This window comes from Papio anubis, chromosome 6 (assembly GCF_008728515.1).
Source record: "Papio anubis isolate 15944 chromosome 6, Panubis1.0, whole genome shotgun sequence".
Classification (NCBI taxonomy): domain Eukaryota; kingdom Metazoa; phylum Chordata; class Mammalia; order Primates; family Cercopithecidae; genus Papio; species Papio anubis.
In genome coordinates this window covers 52,237,776-52,257,238 of record NC_044981.1, presented here as the reverse complement: position 1 = coordinate 52,257,238, position 19,463 = coordinate 52,237,776, and the positions used below count along the sequence as shown (strand labels likewise).

Below are 19,463 nucleotides of genomic sequence, written 5' to 3'. Positions count from 1 at the left end.
TTTCCACACTGTCCTGTGTCATCAGGGATGGACTTGGCCCTTCCACCCTTCCGGCCTAAATCCCTCAAGAGCCACTGCTAAACTGATTTATCTCTAGCTTCTAGCACAGAACCCATATTCATGGCACTGGATAAATGTTCATGAAAGAATAAAACTCATTCTAAAAATCTGTTACTGTCCCTACGTCCCTTATCACAATGAAGCATACACTCTTGCCAAGACTTTCACTAGTGCTTTCTGTGCTATTCATAATGAAATATGTGGCCTTTATTTAGAATGTTTCTTTGAGTTTATCTCTTTCAATTTGGATCCCTAAGGAAGGACAGAACAGTTGCTAGCACAGTAAAGAAGGGTTTTGGAGATAAGAATAAACTCAGCTGGCAGTAAGAAAGGGCTCCAGAAGACCAAAGCATCTGCTCAGAAGATGCCAATGAACTGCAAAAAGGAGACCTCTTTACCCAGCTCCAGTTGGTCAAAACTGAAGGCTGACTAGTCTGAGACAAGACCCAAAGGCAGGGCCCTGATCAGGAGGAAGAGCAGAAGGAATGTATCTTCTCCAGCGACATCATGCATAGCTCCTGAATAGAGCAAGGACCTAAAACAGGGCTGGGGTGGAGTGAGGAAGGCCTTCTTAAAGCAAAGGTGCTCCCTGTGATTGTGATAAAGCAAGTTTCCATGGCATTTGACTCCACTCATGGCTAATGTCAAATGGGCACATGTCCTTGCCATGCTGTGGCCCATCAGTTCCTACCCAGGTAAACAGGCAGACCACAGTACAGGCAGCACATTCAATGTAAGATGAGGGAGCAGGAAATTCCAAAGACTCCCTCAGGTCCCCGAGGTGCTTGCTGCTATGCCAACTTCGTTTCAGTCCTCCTCAGCCCCTCTGGTGTTACTTGGGTTTCCCCACTGGCTCTGGGCTGCCTTTTGTGTTGGGCCTGTGTTGAGTTACTGGCACTCAACCTCCCAGTTTTGCCTAATTTGCTCAGACCCACTTGTTCATCTTAACCCAGCACTCACTCATTCACTTGCTGAATGGAAGGCTTGTTCTTCAACATTTTGTAAAACGAAGATTAAATACTTCAAGATATCAACTGTTAATGTGCATGGTATAATACTTTCACCAAGCACCTCTACAAGCAGAGTGTTTTGTTAGGTAAATACAGGCCTGATTGCTTCAGAGTATCTTTTAAAAGCTGCACGTGTTTGGCCTGCCTCTGCCCACATTCTTTCCCTCTGCACCTACGTGGCCCTGGGGGTACCTGCCTCCCTAACTTATTTCAACACAAGAAGCCCAAATCAGGTAAAGACTTCGAAACTGCTTACTCACCTCTTTCTTCACTCTGTCTGGCTGACTTTTAACTTATCACAACCTTCTGGAAATCCCCCTGTCTTGTCGATTATCTACCATATACCAACCTTACCTTTGAAACCTAATAGCTTCCTGTTGGTGTTCATGTTATAGAAAAGGGAAAAGTTATTGATTAATCTGCCTTTTTAAAAAACTGTGCTTAAGTGCAAATAATGGCACGAGAAATGCTTACAACCTATGTTAAGTGAATAAAAAGCAAGATAGGAATATCTATTTGTTAAATGATCCCAATTTTATAAAACAGAAATGAAAAGAGAAAAAGATAAATAAAATGTACAAAAATGCTAATGATTATTTCTGGGTAGTGGGATATAAATGTTTTTATACTGGGGAGACAGAATTATGATTTTAGAGTTCAACAAACTTAAGACCAAACACCAATTCTACTACTCTTGAGTCACACAATCAAAGTTTCTAACCTGAGACTCAGTTCTGTCACCTGTAACAAGAAGATGGCAAGCTTATTTCTTGGAGATAGTTTGAAGATTAAATGAGAAAATATAATACATATGAAGTACTTAGCCTCATACCTGGTACACAGTAAGCACCCAATAAATATATTGATGAGAAGGATTCACACAGTTCTCTTTGCTTTTCAACAATGTTTCTTTATATTTCACTATTAATTCTCAACGAGGAACATGTATTTTAAAGAACATAAACTGGAAAATAAATGATCCTAATAACTGATTTCTCTACCCTTCTTGGAGTGTTCTTCTTAGTCTTCTTCAGGGATAGGTCAAATTTAACTCACTTCATTGATACCAAGTTGAAAGAAGGAAACCTGCTGAATTAACACTACTCTATATTGCAAAGAAGAACTTCAAAGAGGGAAGCTTATTGGCTGCTTGAAGCAGAGCCTTGTGTAGTATACTGCCAGTGAGACAAAACTTAGTGGCTAACCAGGTCAGAGTTAACCAGCTGCCAGGTCAGTCAGTTTGCCCAGAGATGATATGACTATGGAAATGTGCCACACTAAGACAATTTCCTTGTGACTGAGTGACCAATGTGAATCCTAATGGAACTAGGTACTGATGTCATCACGTTAGCATATTACCTATCCTCAGCACCCATATCAGAAAATTAGATGCCCCATCACAGTGCTTAGTGAATATCCACACCCTGAGAAAGGACCACAGTATGATTTTCATCATCAGTAATCAGAGATGCACAAAGTCCTCTCCATAGAAGAGAGCTACACCTGCTTCCAAGGGACCTGGGACACTCATGTTACCAAATCTCCTTACTTTTCCTTCAAAGGTAAAACCCATAAATTCCTAGTTTTTGTCTTTCCTGATTATCACTACACTTCTGGCAACGCTTCAACCTTTTGCCAAGACAGCACAACAGTTACCTCAGAAATGCTATGTCAGATCTTTCTGAGAAAGCTCTTCTACTTTTCGTGGGATGATACCCCATTTCTAGCCATAAAAGATTTATGGGCCGGGCATGGTGGTTCACACCTGTAATCCCAGCACTATGGGATCACCTGAGGTCAGGAGCTCAAGACCAGCCTGGTCAATACAGTGAAACCCCGTCTCTACTAAATATACAAAAATTAGCTGGGCATGGTGGCGAGCGCCTGTAATCCCCGCTATTTGGGAGGCTGAAGCAGGAGAATCACTTGAACCCAGGAGGCAGAGGTTGCAGTGAGCAGAGATCATGCCATTGTGCTCCAGCCTGGGCAACAGAGTGAAACTTCATCTCAGAAAAAAAAAAAAAAAAAAAAGATTTATGAACCACCTGTTATTTATGTAATACCACCTGAATGTTGGTATTCCCCAAATTCACCTGTTCAAACCTAATACCCAATGTGATACTATTAAAGGGTACAGCCTTTGGGAAGTAAGTCATGAGGACTCTACCCTCATGAGTGGGATTAGTGCCTTTATAAAAGACACTCAACTAGAAGAAGATGGAACAATAAAAAGAAAACAGAAGGGGGTAACACGAGCTCCCCTGCCCTTTCCACAATGTGAGGATATGGCAACAAGGCACCATCTGTGAAGCAGAGAACAAGTCTTTATGAGACACTGAATCTGCCAGCATCTGGATCTTGGACTTCCCAGCCTCCACAACTGTGAGCAATACATTTCTCTTGTTATAAATGATCCTGTCTAAGGCATTTTGTAATAGCAGCCCAAACAAGGACACCACCTCTTAGGGTGGGCCATTTCTACAGGTGGTTGAATTTATTCACTAGTAGTTTCATGGATTTTTTTGCAAGTTTAAATGTCTTAGGATAACTTTTTCCAGTTTTTTATCTTCAAATTCAGAGGGTGACTAGTCTATACACTGTCCATCCTTTCTCTCAAAATAGAATAAAACAATTAGATCTGCCTTTATTATCTTCAATAAACTCCAAAAACAATGAAAAGCACCACTCCTCCTGGGTTCCTTATCTCAGGTCCATCACTAACTAGGAGTATGATTTGGGGCACATGACAACTTCTTTAAGGCTCAGTTTCTTCATCAGCCATCCCTGAGATGCTAATAGCATCTCACAGAATTAGTGTGTGGATTAAATGATACATGTGGTGAAGCAGAACAATGGCTGGCATATGGTGCACAGTATCTAGAAGTCATCTTGAGCCGAAAACTCACCTGTATCACTCTATCCCTCATGCCTGTATTCTCACTTGGACAGTCCTCTCAGTCTTAGTTCAGATTTTCATGATCCAAAATGAAAGATGACAGAATTATAGCACCTATACTGAATGTTCATTCTACACAAGGCACTACTCTAAGTTGTTTATGTTAATTTTTCTAACAAAAAGCGTACTTCTAATTTAGTGCAGGTATTTACATGCACAGCCTCTTTTAAGGGTCAAAAACACCTCTATACAGTAGATGCTATTAAAATCATTTTACAGATGAATAAACTGAGGCAAAGAGAGATTAAGTAATCTGTCCAAGGTAGTGATCCCTGGGCTCACACACTTATGACGATGACATATTGCCTCATGCGAAGGACTTCAAGGATTCCTCAAACATAAACCTCTAGTTTCTAAAACATATTTTTTAAGAATGTAGTTTTTAAAACTTCAAATAAAAAAGTCACAAACACTTGCATAGGCTTTATGGTAACTATTAACTTATCAGTGGCCATCAATTATGTTAACTTAGGTCTAGGTTTATGCATTTATGTACAGTTGTGGGAAGGCAGGCTACCCGGTCCTCTTTGGACAGGCATCTGAGTTTCCTATAAACATGCTACTCACTAGGAAGTTGTTAAAGTGTAATGAGATTGTGTGTGTCTATGTGTCTGTGTGTGTGTCTGTGGTGTCTACGTTTACTAGGTGTGATGGTTACTTTTATGTGTTAACGCGACTGCACCACATGATGCCAAATTAAAACAGTATTGATTTCTAGGTGTGTCTGTGAGGGTGTTCCTGGATGAGATAAGCATTTGAATTGGTAGATTCAATAAAGTAGACTGCCCTCCACAATGTAGTGGGCATCATCCAATCTGCTGAGGACCTGAATGGAACAGACGATGGAAGAAGAAGGAATTTGCCCCTTTTTGCTTCATGCTTGCCTGTCTGAACTAGGCATCTTCTCCTGCCTTTCTATTGGAATTTGCACCCCTGGCTTCCCTGGTTCTCAAGCGTTCAGACTCGGACTGGAATTACACCACTGGCTTTCCCGCAGAGGGCAAATCCTGGAACTTCTCAGTCCCCATAACTATATGAATCAATTCCTAATAAATCTGTCTCAGAGAGAACCTTAAATTTTTCAGTGAATAGTTCACAGAGAAGCACTACGATATTTGCATTTTTAATGATATTGTTGACTCCATAAAGCTACAACAAACATTTGAAATAAATTTGTAACAAACAACAAATGACAACCCAACTGAGAAATCCACTCATTGACTCCCTCTAAATTTGCTGCCAAAGTATAAGAACTGTTACACTGCTTGTTACCAACATCTAATCCAAAATGCCTTTTTCTTCTTTCATGTCTTTTTCACATCAGTTGCTACTAATCCTAGTTACTGACACTTTTCCGAACATAATGAGCACTTCATTTATACCATAGTATAATAGTCATTATATTTGTCTGTTGTGCCTGTAGAGTTGTTCGTTATTTCCTTAAGGGATAGAACAATTTAGTATAGAGCCTTACATTTAGTAAGTACTCAATAAATATTGCTTGAAGTTAAAAAAAAAAAAAAAAAAAGTCTTATTATGAGCTACAGTTGTTAACTGTAAGCATTTTTCAAAGTGCCAGAGTTTTAGGCTTTTTCAAACTGAAAAGAATACAGAATCTTTTTTTTTTTTTTTTTTTTTTTTTTTGTTAAACAGGGACTTGCACTATCACTCAGTCTGGAGTACACTGGCACAATCATAGTTCATTGTAAACTCAAGCTACTGGACTCAAGTGATCCTCTCAAACTGGCCTCCCAAGTAGCTGGGACAACAGTCACACACCACTATGTTTTTAAGAATCATTTTCATTATTCACTTTGAGCCGACATCTTAGTTAGATTAAGGACTTATTCAACACTTAAAAAGCTAATTTAAAAATCGTATCATTTCTATATTTAATCCTCAAATTGCAGTTCTTAGTACTGCTTTTCATTCCCTCTTTCCCTCTTGGCTCAAGTCCCTTTCCAAGATTTGTCTTTTCTAGCTCAGTAAGAGGACAGCACTGTTTGCAGTGGTGCGAGCATGTTGGTGTCACCATCCTGACCAAAAGATGCCATCCAGCCTTCAGCTGCCTGGAGCCTCAGCACCATTTGGCTCAGCCAGATTCACATAACAAAATAGGTGGCCTCAAAATCAAAATGATGCCAGCACTGTGGCTGGAAACCATCAACCTGATACCTACAGAAACTGCCTAATTAAAAAGTGAGCAGAAACTGTCATCCCATATGTTAGGGTTTTGTTTTATTTCAGGAGAAACCACTGCAATTATTTTTCCTTCCATAACTTAGCCTGTTGGGTTAAATCCGCCATTGTTTTAGAAAATCCAAGATCTAACACAGAGCGTAGCACATACGGATAAAGTGAATGAATGAGCTAGGGAGGGATGGAGGTAGGAAGATAAGGAGCTATTTAAAATAGACAAAACATTTAGAGAACCTGTAACTGAATGAAGAACTTGTTGACCTAAAAACATATTCAAAGGTGTTGTTCTCAAACTCGGATCTATCAGAAACCTGCTAATTAACAACAACAACAACAAAAAAAAGCGTAGGCCGGGTGCAGTGGCTCACACCTGTAATCCCAGCACTTTGGGAGGCCAAGGCGGGCAGATCACCTGAGGTCGGGAGTTCAAGACCAACCTGACCAACATGAAGAAACCCCATCTCTACTAAAAACACAAAATTAGCCAGGCGTGGTGGTGCACGCCTGTAATCCCAGCTACTCGGGAGGCTGAGGCAGGAGAATCACTTGAACCCAGGAGGCAGAGGTTGGCGTGAGCCGAGATGGCGCCACTGCACTCCAGCCTGGGTAACAAGAGCAAAACTCCGTCTTAAAAAAAAAAAGAGTAAAAGAAAAAAAGTTATATAAGCCTACAACTTATTCATCAGTCATAACTTTTCTGATTACAGAATATTAACAATATTAACAGAATAAAGAGGAACAGTAGTTTACTCTTCCATATATACGTTCTGACAAAGCAAGTGGAAGGAAGATCACTTGACCCTCAGAAGGCAGACCAAAAAGACCCTTCCAGATCGGAACAGAAAAGGACTATGGAATGGCAAGAAGAAAACAGGTAAAAAGTGTAAAATATACTCATCAAAAGAGATGCATGTATAAAGTTTATCCCAACTTTTTCAGCGTTTGAAATGAAAACCATATCTTCATGTTTAAACAACGCTCACTGAAATTTGCAGAATGGAAAGGTGATTAGAAAACATCACAGAAGCCTGATTCCTCTTCACCCCCACTTTAAAGGTAATTATTATCTGGAACTAAAACGTGTGTAGAAGGCGATTTTTTTTTTCTACATTAACTCTTCTTCCTAACAAAAGGGAAGGTAAAAGTTAAGGCAGAGAGGAGGCTCACAATGGGAAAGCGGATGTACTTGCAAAGCAAGAATGCAAGCATTGGGCTCAACACTGTCCAGCCAGCACAACCTAAGGTACAGTGAGCATACAGGTGTGCTCCCTTTGCTGGATGTCTCCTGTGATATTTTAACCATGACAGTGACAACGAAACTCTCCTACTGTAACGTATGAAGTCCAGTCACTGGGGTAGTTTGCTCAGGAAAGTGCTAAATTTGGGCCCAAATTCAGCAGCAAGAAAGGAGAGAACAATGGTTTAACTGTGGCAAGTCTGAAGTCCACATGGGTAAAAACTTGCTTCCGCCACACTTCTGGTATGCGTGTATATAGTTATTACAAACAAACAAAAAAGGTTACTTGTTCATAACTAAGTAGGAGGACTTTTAACCACACTAGAGTTACACTTGCCAGAACGAGCTCTTTTCAGGGCATAATAAGAAGTACCACGATTTGGTGCTATCGTGGTACTTCTGCATTTCAGCAGGCTTCGAGATTGGTTTCAGATTTTATGAAACAAATCCATAACTATAGACCAAACATGGATCAGCATCTGGTGGTTAGACAGAGGACAACTAACCCAATCATGCACTCGAAGTCCAGCCTCTAGAAGAGGATGAGACAATGTCCCCACTGGTAGGCAGTCCACTCAGTCTGCAGTGCTGTCCTGGTGCTAGTGATGATTATACTAAAACCGTCTTACCTTTAAGTTCTTGTTAACTCAAGTTGACAAAATAATTAGTGAAGGTATGCAGTCTCTGGATATGATTTTTCTATCTGCAGTTTTATTTGCCCCATAAGAGAAATAGATTCATGATCTCTTTGGCACATTATGCTAATACTGACAAGTGTTTCCTTAACTTCAGCCATCTCTATTCCACCTTCACAATTTTTGCCATCCTGGTGTAGCCCCTGCATTCTTTATCATTTGCCTCATTCTTTTAAACTGACTTTTAAAATTTGGATGAGATTTTTAAAGGAAGAAAACTGTTTTAAATCACTAACATGAATTCAAAGCTATTATCACTACTAGATATAAAAGATAAATGTAGCAAATACAATATAGTGTTATCAAATTTTACAGATGCAATCCAAAAGGAACAAAATTGAAACTAAAAGGATAACTTTCTCACCATGACTCAAAATTTAAAATTGCTGTTTTGCAGCACCAGTTAAAATCATCTCTAGCAGTGCTAGTAGTATACGCCTTACAATTTGGGGAAAACTGAACTAAATGGATAATGATATAGTACTGTGATGTAAGTCAAATTACAGTATAGACTATAAAATTCAAATTACTAACCCTTGAGGCAGGAATCATGAAGCATTAAGAAAGTCTGCCCTAGATTCTTGAAGAGCAAGATCCTACTATGCGATAATACCACTTCTCACACAATCAGAGGTCATTTTCCTCAAGCAGCCAGCGATAATACCATTTCTCACACAAAGAGATAATACCACTTCTCACACAATCAGAGGTCATTTTCCTCAAGCAGCTAATAATCAGTGAGCAGAGAAAGCAGATAGAAGGTCCAAGCATTGAAGCATATGCATTTCACCACAGAAAACTGCTGCAGAACTTAATTCTAAGTCTGTATACTTTTTGTAGACAAAATGTTACCAGCAAATTCAGATATCTAGTTCATATACTCCAATCATCCTTTACTCTATGTTCAGGGGAAACACCTACTTTTTTTCTTCTCATATATATTTTCGACATTTGCCTGTTTTAAAAAAAAATCCACCAAGTTAAGACATGAGAAGTGTGTCGCTTTCCTCGACTCTCACTGGGCACATACAGGGAGCAGGGTTTTATCCCACTCCGCAAAACAAGGCCCAGCGGCATCAGAAGGGGCCTGCCCAAAGTCAACCGTGTGCTGACAGCAGAGCCAGGGCTCCGAGCCAGGGTCCTCTCTGCTGAGCACATCTAGTCATTCTGGGGAAGAGACCATATGCACTGTGCTCATCCCAAAGCTCTCTACTTGTCCCTCGGAAAAAAAAAAAAAAATCCTTGCAGTTTAGATAATCCATAAGCACTGCCCTCTTTTTCCCTAAACTCATGCTTCTCTTTTCCAACACAGCACACAATTCCCTTGACTTTGCTCCTGAAATGTCAGAAAACAAAGCCACAAAAGTCAGTGTTTGAAGGTCTTGGCAGTTCTTCTTGGCCCAGAAAATGAGCCTGTAAAAACTTCTCTCTTCATTTACAAACCTCTTTAAAGAGAAACGCAAAACCTGAGTTTTCTCCTCACTTGAGCAAGGAAACATCCGGAAAGGTCTAGTTTTGCTTTTAGAATCAAAGCAAATTTGAGCTAAAGTCAGCTCTAGCATCTTACCCTTTACCCAGGAATGACCGGAAGATCTCCCACCTTCCATGGGAGGGTGCAGGGGTGCCTGAAGGGAGTGAATGTGGGCTCCTAACCACAGGAAGCTGCTGAAAGAAAGTTAGCAGCAAGCCTGCAGGTGGTGATGTCTAAGATCCTTCTTGGTGTGGCTGGGGACCAGCAGGGTTGGCATTCCCTGGGAGCTTCTTAGCAATGCAGAATCTTCAGACCCACTCTGGACCTACTGCATCAGAATCTTCATTTTAACAAGAGTCTCAGATAATTCCTTGCACATTGAAGTATGACAAGCACTAATCCAATGGACTTTCCCCTCCCTGGTCAAAGCAATGCAAAATCAAGAACTAAGGAAGGTCCTACCATGACTGTGGCCAGCCCTGGTTATAACCCTGCTACAAACCACTGAGGCTGGGCAGGGACCCAAAGGAACAGCCTCTGATCCGAAAGTGGGCACTGTCAGGTGGGGCAACAGAAGACCAGAGGCCCACACAGGCCTCCAGGCACCAGTCACAAACCCTCACAAATGTTTGCACCTGTACAAAGTCAGGTTCTTACACTAACTCTCCAGCTGCAGGCTTTGTGACTTTTATTTGCCTACTCACTTGCCTAGGGTATTCAGATTGATATGATTTTATCTGTCCAAAAAATGACAGGAAGCATACTGAGATCTGCCAGACCAAGAAATGGCCTAAGACCCCTATACCTGTTGGTTACAGTAAATAGTGACCTTGTTCTTCTGCTTTGTCATCTGCACAGATTCATTCTTTCTTTTGTTTGTTTGTTTGTTTGTTTGAGACAGAGTCTTGCTCTGTTGCCCAGGCTGGAGTGCAATGGCACGATCTTGGCTCACTGCAACCTCCACCTCCCAAGTTCAAGCGAGTCTCCTGCCCCAACCTCCTGAGTAGCTGTGATTACAGGCACGTGCCACCAAGCCTGGCTAACTTTTGTATTTTTAGTAGAGTCGGGGTTTCACCACGTTGGTCAGGCTGGTCTCGAACTCCTGACCTCGTGATCCCCCCGCCTTGGCCTCCCAAAGTGCTGGGTTACAGGCGTGAACCACTGCACCCAGCCCAGGTTCATTCTTTCTTTTAACAACCTCCGGGAAAGCCCCGAACCTTCCATGCTGTCTTCCCCTCTACCCCTACATCCACCACACACATCATGCTACTGAGCCAGAGCCAGGCTCTGCCAAGAAGGGAAGGGAACAGTTAACTCCCTCTCAGCATTTCTAAGAGAGCTGGGTAAGAAGGTGAATGTTCTGCAGGATCCTTCACAAAACTCGAACACTTGCAGAAGGAAAGGTTGAAACTGAGGGAAAAAATAAAATTAAAAAAAGCAGTGTAGGTGTCTCAAGGAGCAGAAACATTTTTGTGTTCTGATACTGCCTTCAGTGAAAGACTAGTTTCTTTTATCAACGTGCTGGAAGGTAAAAGCGGACACACGGGAAGATGCATGGAGCCCTACTTTCTAGTTACAAGTGTTTGAAAGAGCTGATGTGGGAACTGGTAAAACTGGCGGCTGACCAGTTCTGACTTTCCACTGAGCATCCCATTAGAGTTAATTACGGGACTGGGAACTTTTGAGCTGTATGGTTTCCTTCCTCTCAAAGAGTGAGAGCCAAAACTTTTCGTCTTTCTTAAGTATTTCTGTTTATCTCTAATCCCCATTTCAAAATTGCTATGTATTTCTTCAGATTTTGTGATTTCTGTGACCATTTTACAAAGTCACTGCTTCCTTGCAGAGTTAATAGCTAGTCATTGTTTATAACTTAGATATAACTTATCTAAGTTATAAACAAGAGATATAACTTGTCTGCTAAGACAAGAGAATCATTTCAATCACATATACTTTGGGTAAATATTATACAGGCTAGTTTCTGAGGCAATTCTGGCCTGGCCAGACCCCACATGCCCACCCCACCCCATACTCCAGCGTAAGCGAAGCTGCTCATCAACACCTTCTGAGCTGAGGGGCAGGGCCATGCTTTGTACTGGTTGCCATCCACCTCCCAGGGCAGCCAACCTTCAGGGTGGCTGGTAACCTGACCTGTACTCTATGTCTTACAGTTGGCATAAAAAGATAAGTTGGGTCAACCATTCTTCACTGAGAAATCCTTCACTGGCAAACAAATGCTGCAGCAGGGGCAAAAGCCAAACTGTACGTAAAAAGAAATCACAAAAAAGAGGCCACCACAAGCCAGTTACAACAGAGCAGGTCATTGAGGAGGGAAGAACAGAGAACCCACAAACAGACGCAGACACACTGGAAAAGAGAGGCCATGAAACCCTCAAGATAGTGTCAAATGCAAGCTTGGTGCCACTGCTTTTGGTATATGTTAATTCCCTCCACCCTCTGCTTCCGTACAATCAAATCCACTTTACCTAGGTAGATCTGGGTTCCCTGCAACCAAATAAGCCATCTAAAACAAGACACTCTCCCAAAAAAAAAGTTTTGTTTTGTTTTACTTCTTCTAGTACCTTCAAAGTAAGAAATAATTTTCATGCAAAATAAAAGTATGTCATGATCACATGGCTAAGCCAGAAGACAGTTTCTAATTTATGGAATGTAATAGATAACAGCAATTTAAAACCTATTAGAAGTTGGCAGAAAGGAGGAATCATTTTTTCTTCACCATATTTCCGACCAAGTACTGACTGCTGCATTATAACAATGATCCACAAAAGAATACTATGTCTGGGACCTGGGGTTTTTGTCAAAAATATCAGACAGAAATATACAGACCTAAAGATAATCGATTCAGAAGAAACCTACAGATTTTTGTAGGAAAGCAAAAGCAAAACACAAAATAAATCAGGGATGTAATAGGAGATAAATAAAGGAATTACCTTTTCAATAAATAATTCGGACCATATTTGAGACTATCGTGAGGAAATTATACCAGGGTCCTTACAAGAACTGAATTCCATCAGTAGATAGGACCACTGGGAGCTGCTACTTTAATTTAATAAATCAAATATGCTATAACAAGGAGCAATACCAGCCCATGTGGGAAGCCCTCTAAGCGGTATAAAACTCAGGGTTAAACCAAGGTACCCATTTAAAAATGAAAGGCATTTGAGTATCCCGTTGGGGTATCTATTAGGATGCTCTATTCAAATGTTCAATAAAAATGAATCAATAGTGGGATCTGAAAATAAAAATCAACTCACAAATATACCACACAAATTGAAGTGGGCAAAACCACCAGCAGCCTAATTAGAAACAAATGAAGACAGAAGATGCCTGAATGCAAGCAGGTCTGTTCACTACAGGGAGAGTATACCAAGTAACAGAGACACAGCCAAGAGGAACCAACCCTTCCGCAGGGCAGGTTTCCCTTGCCACAGCAGCACCCAAGCACTGGACAAGAACCGTGCCACCAGTCCTCAGTATCATATTCAGCAAAATAAGTGGACAAGGTTAAATGATTTCCCAGCCCACTCTCTAACTCTAGGAATCAGATTGAACTTATTTGGAGAAAGCTGTCTCCTAACACTTGCGTCATGAAATTTTTTTTTTGGAAAATGCCTATAAGTTAACTGACCTATTCAAAAATGGCATTAATTTCACCCCAAGAATCATACAGTTTTCACATAACTATCAGAGAAAGCACCTCCAATAATATTTATCTAGCTGTATTTACTAAAAACACTCCCAGCATCTGAAGAGATAAATGGCCAACCCAAGAGGAATCTTTCTTACCATTTCGAGACACGTCTAGTTCCACCAGCTGCATGAAGTTTGCTATTTCTGGAGGGAGCCGCTGAATTTCATTATCACTAAGTCCAAGCTTTCGTAATTTGACTAGCTGGAAAAATTGCTGAAAGACAAAAGAGTTTAACATAGATTTCACATGTGTTTGTATCATAAACTTTTGGGCTACTATGAAATGTAAAACAATGTTTTTTAAAAACTAATGAAGATTGTAGCAACATCAATTTCCTAACTTTGATGGCTGTACTGTAGTTGTGAAGATCCTACCACTGGGAAAAACTAAGTATAAGGAACCTCTCAGTACTATTTTTGAACTTCCTATCAATCTACAATTATTTCAAAATAAAAGGTTTTTAAAAATTAATGAGCAACTTAATGAGAAGAACAGTCACTCCTTTAAGCTAGCCAGTAGACAGAAATATTGACTTATGAAAGTGGACATTAAATCTGCAATGCTAAATAGACACGTAAAAATAGACAAATAAAAATGCATTTTAAAAATATTTTTAAATATTTAAATGTTAAAATTTTTTAAATATTTAAATGTTAAAATATTTTTAAAATATTTTAAGACATTTTTTAAAGAAATTATTATATCAGGAAGTATAATAAATATCCCACAAATGTGTGCAGGCAAAAAATATATATTTGACCAATCTAAAAAGTCTGCACTGGATACTTCCATCAACCATGGCAGACTGAGTATGTGCTCTTTCCCCACACTTTTTTAAAACTGTATTAAAATGACACTAAAGGAATTCACATGAACATAAATATAATGTGAAATAAGCTCATGAAGACAAAAAATGAAAGAGTACAAAAAGCAAACTAGATATGCAACAAAATCCTTTAAGCTAGAAAACAGAAGGATGAATGGTAACCAACCAACAAATCGAAACAAAGCTGGAATTTAAGCCTGTGGGGTGAGTAGCCAATAAGAAACTAGGTCCATGTACCTCTGAGGAAAGGAGAACTGATTGAAAATTTATATAAAGAACAATTAAACTGCCATATTCTCTTCTCTACCCTGCAGAGCCAGGCAGGAGCCTGGAAATTTCCTCTCCAGAAGAGGTAAGTCCAAACAGAGCTAAGCACAGCTGAGGGCAGGGGTAACGTAACCCTGCTAAAAACAGGGGACTGAGTCAAAGCCTGGTCAGTAAGATCCTGCCCTCTCTTCTCCCCACAGCCCGGCTCCTGGGCATGAGCACAGACTTGCAGACACCAATCTTCCTATAGAGAAGCTTCAGGTTATATGCCTCACCAACACACGGAGCTTCCAAACAGGCCCACCTCCCCTGATCTCCACTGTCACATGCAAGAAAGAGAATGTACGCGCGCGCGCGCACACACACATACACACACACACACACACACACACACACCCCACATCTCAGAGGAAACAAACGTGATGCAGGGAGCAGAAAAAAACTTCCTCAACCAAAATATAAATAATATCCTCAGAGAAATCACAGATGAAGCAACACAACACCATAAAAAGCATAATTAGAAGAACCAAAAACAAGCTTTCAGAAAGTGAAAAATATTGCAGCATTGATAAAAGAATCCCATAAAAGAGGTGAAAAATAAAGTGAGTAGAGTCCTCAGAAGGTGGAATAAAAAGATGAAAAGATGGGAAAATGGAAGAAAAAAAGAAAGGAAAATGAATGGACCAGTTCACAAGGTACTACAAAGTAATTCATAGTTCAAAGAGAGAAATACAGGAAACTGCAGGACATGCTTTTTCTGGTTTGAGAGGACCCACCATGTAACCAATAAAACGAATGAATAAAAAAGTACATACCAAGGAATACTCCAGAAATTAGATTCTAAAAGCTTCCAGAGACAGGAAATAAAAGAAAAAGATCATAACGAAGAATTGGGCATCAGAATGGCACTGGACTCAAAAGGAACCTTGAAAGTAAGTGGGCAATGAAGCAATGTCTTCAAAATTCCTAAAAAATCATTATTCCCAACCTAAAATTGTATACCCAGCCAAACTATCAATTAAGTATGATTACAGAATAAAAACATTTCAGTCACACATGGTATCAAAAAGTTTAGTTTCCTTGTACCTTTCTCAGGACTCCATCAAAATATGTAAATAAACTTAAAAGAAAAACAACCTGAGATCCAGGAAACAGAGAATCAACAAAACAGAGAAAGGCAAAGGAAATTCCCAGGATAAAATCATAAAGGGAATTCCAAGATGTAGCTTGAACATCAGGCCCCAAGAGCAAACCATCTACACTGGAGCAAAATATGACAGCTCCCAGAGGGAAGTTTTGAAAAAATAAATAAAAACACACCTGAGGAATTATCTGATATGTTTGGAAGCATCAAAGGAGATTTACAACTCTTTCAGTATGTTTGGTGATAAATCAGAAATAGGCATAGAGAGAACAAAGCAAGCAAAAGGAAAGAGGGTTATTAATTCCAGGGAAAATATAAAGTGAAAGAACATATAATCATAATATAAAATCTGATTATGAACAATACTTACAGTCATAACATTATAATATCTATATTGGTAAAACCAAAATTTATGTTATGTCAATATTGAGAATGGGAAAGAAACTATAAGAACTAAAGCCTCATCTTCCATAAAAAGAAATCCATAAATAACTCAAAGAGGAAAAAAAATCAAGCCGCAAAAGTACGTCATTTAGCAACATGGAGGCAAATATTCGCAGAAATAGTCAAAAGCCAGACACTGGAGTGGGGAAGGAGGCAAGAGGCTGCTGTTTTTCATTGTCACACTAAACAGCTTATTAGATTTTTTAAACTATTTGCATACATTACTCTCTAAAAATGGAAATTGAATTTACAAATGAAGAAGTCTCTACTGAGATTCCAGGATACTCCAAATGTTAATTTTGTAGGATGCTAACATTTAATAGTCTTCATCTTTCTTTTTTGGGTGGGTAAAAAAGATTGCATATTTATATAATCATACAATTGCCTCTTGGAAAGCAATTGAGCAATACATAAAAGAAAGAAATCTTTTCAAGTCCACTGAAATACTTCTGGGCATCTGTCCTCACAACTGAAAATAATGCACAAATACATCTTTGCACTATTATGTGTAAAAATAAAAAACTAGAAAACATACATTTCAAAGAAGAAAAATGATTGCATATTATTAAATAATTCAATATTATGCAACAATAAAAATAAATATTATAAAGACCACAGAACTTGAAAAAGATTTACCATGCAAATATAACTAAAAAAGAAAACAAAATTGCAGATACACTACATTTAAAAAGCATATGTGCATGTGGACTGACAGGAAGAGAACAAAGAAGAAAAAAGCAGTTATGTTAGGTGACAAGGATAATGCGTGAATGACTTTTAAATTTAAAAACCATATTTTTTAAAAAAATAAAATGAACTATAAATCTCAGCAAATGAATGCTACCAATTAGCTATACAAGATAATGAGGAAAGTGCTCAACTAAAGGACTAATCCTTTGGATTTCTTTACTCATGCAGTTGAGATTTAATTTCTTAAGGAAAGATATTAAAACGTCTTTATACTGCCTGTACTAAAGCATCAGCCAGCACAAAAGCCATTCAATAGAGTCACATATTTGAATAATTGAGCTTATGCCAATTGTTCAGAGTCTGACAGTTTCATAATACATCAATGTGTTTACTCAAGCATGAAAAGCTCACTTTGTTTTCCAGGAAAGGCATAATAGCAAAACTACAAAACCCATCACCATTTCCATACATTCTGGGACCATTCAGAAATAAGACAAGAAATCAAGACAATAAGGTACTTAGATGTACAGTGAATAATCTGTGGAAACGATAACCTACAAATCTTCACATCCAATAGAAGTCATAATAGCACGCAAATTTAAGGTTTGGTTCTGCATGTTACCAGCATCCTCCACTACAGCCTGTCACAAATACTACTTTATTCAACTTGGGAAGTACCTGCCAGATGTAAAAACAACCCTATCTGACATGATCCCAAATGAAACCAGTAGTTCCTTAATTCTTCTCTCATTATCCTGATGTGATCTTAATATGGTATCCAAAGATCAACACAAGCCAGCGAAACTGTATTAAATTCCCAAATATTCAACTTCCTCAGTGAGTCAGGAAAAATAACTCACTAAGCTATCAACCCTTCTGCCTTGCCTTTGAGATCAGCCAGAGCACATGAAAAACAATTCCTGTAGCCGTCTTGGCAGGACGCCTCAGTGCAGTGCAACCATGTGACAGAACACACAGAGACCGTTCTTCAACTCTACCATGTTTGATTATAGCTCACTAACCCACTTAGAGCACATTCTGTACAATTATATGCAAAGGAACCCAAATTGCCTCGGGTTGTTATGCTACACCCATCTTCTTATAGCCACCATTGCTTTCAGTAGATACAGCCTTTAATTTGGATAAATGTTCTCCCATTCTCCATTTCTGACAAGATTCTTTTCCTTCTTTTTTGGTAGAGTGTTAGTACCACCCTTCTGCTTTTTAGAAAGGGACAATGAAAATCTCAGTCCTAGAAGAGCTGTGTCCCCTTTTATTATCATTTGGCCAAGGATCAGTCAATTGTCCCCCAGCTGCCCAAACTTCTCCTCCGTAATATAGAGAAAACATAAACCATTGTTACAGATTCACATGGAGAACAACTAGTGTAAAGAATGCTATTAATTCCTGAAAAACTGTGGGACTCCTAACTATAATGACACAAAATTTACTCACAGATTTCCTTCCTGGAGACATTCTAACCTATCACATAAATCTTGACCCCTTTTCATCTTACATAACTCTCATCCCATCCCCACTCCTGTCCCCATCAACCTAGACTGCCTTTTTGGTCAACCACCTGTATGTGGTTGTAAACCAACGGTTCTAATCTCAAGGTAAAATGCACAATATACATCATTTGTGTCATCTGACATTGTTTTTTTCTGTGAGACTTGCAAAAAGTGACTGTGACTTTGTTACCCAGAAATTATAGTAGGTATAGATCTTTTAGAAAAAACTCTCACATATATTTTTCCAGAATACATATACAAAATGTGCTTGAAAAAATTATTTATAATACCCCAAAACTGTAAAAACCCAAACACCCATAAATAGTAGATTTGATAGAGGTATTATACATTATTACAATGAAATTCTACACAGCAATGAAAATGAAAGCTTACTGTTAGTCATGATATAGATGAATCTTAGAGATAATGTTCAGTGAATAAAGCCAGGCACACAAGAATGTGTATTATATTATTTCATTTATATGCTGAATAAATCACCTGAACTAATTTTACAGATGCATACAGAGGTAATAAAACCCAAAAAGATAAGCAAAGAGTGATTCTTATAAAATCAGGTTAGTAGATACCTCTAGATATAAGAGGGAGGATTATGATCAGGAAAAGCATGCAATGGAAGCAGAATACATAATTTGATACAAGTTTTTGGAGTCATGGTAATGTTCAGTTTCTTAACCTGAATGGCAGTGACAGATGTTCACTTTATAATTTGCTGTAAGCTATAAATTTATGCTTTAAGTTCTTTTCTATAAATGTGTTTTATTTCACAATAAAAAAACTTTTTAAAGTTTTAGACTACTTACTAATCAGGAAGGAAAATACCAATTAGCACCAAGGACGCCCAATTACTTAATTCATCAAAGTTAACAATATTAAAGAGCAATGGCATTAGATCTAGAGGAGGAGGAGGGAGAAGTGACCATTATAACCAAAACAACAATGATAATGATAATAATACAGCAGTTAACCTCTACTGAGGGACACTATGTTTGGCAGTAAGCTAAACACTTCACATGGATTACACTCTTTAATCATCTCAAGGTTGCCACAATGCTGACACCTACACATGTAAGTTAGCTTTCACTGCATTAACAAACCATCCCAAACTTGGTGGCTCAAAACTACATGGATTTTTTTTATGTCTCACGTTTCTGTGAGTTGGTGAGGCAGTTGCGTTGCTGCTCTCATGTGGACTCACGCATCCACATTTGGCTAGTGTCAGAAGG

General features: G+C 39.0%; 1 protein-coding gene across 1 annotated transcript in view; it reads right to left on the bottom strand.

Moving 5' to 3' along the window:
- LRRC1 (leucine rich repeat containing 1) overlaps window positions 1–19,463 on the bottom strand; it is a 129,483-nt gene that overhangs the window by 70,480 nt on the left and 39,540 nt on the right. Inside the window, exon 2 of the mRNA XM_003897751.5 lies at window positions 13,433–13,550. Coding sequence (XP_003897800.1) covers window positions 13,433–13,550 — 118 coding nt within the window. The remainder of the gene's footprint in view (window positions 1–13,432; window positions 13,551–19,463) is intronic.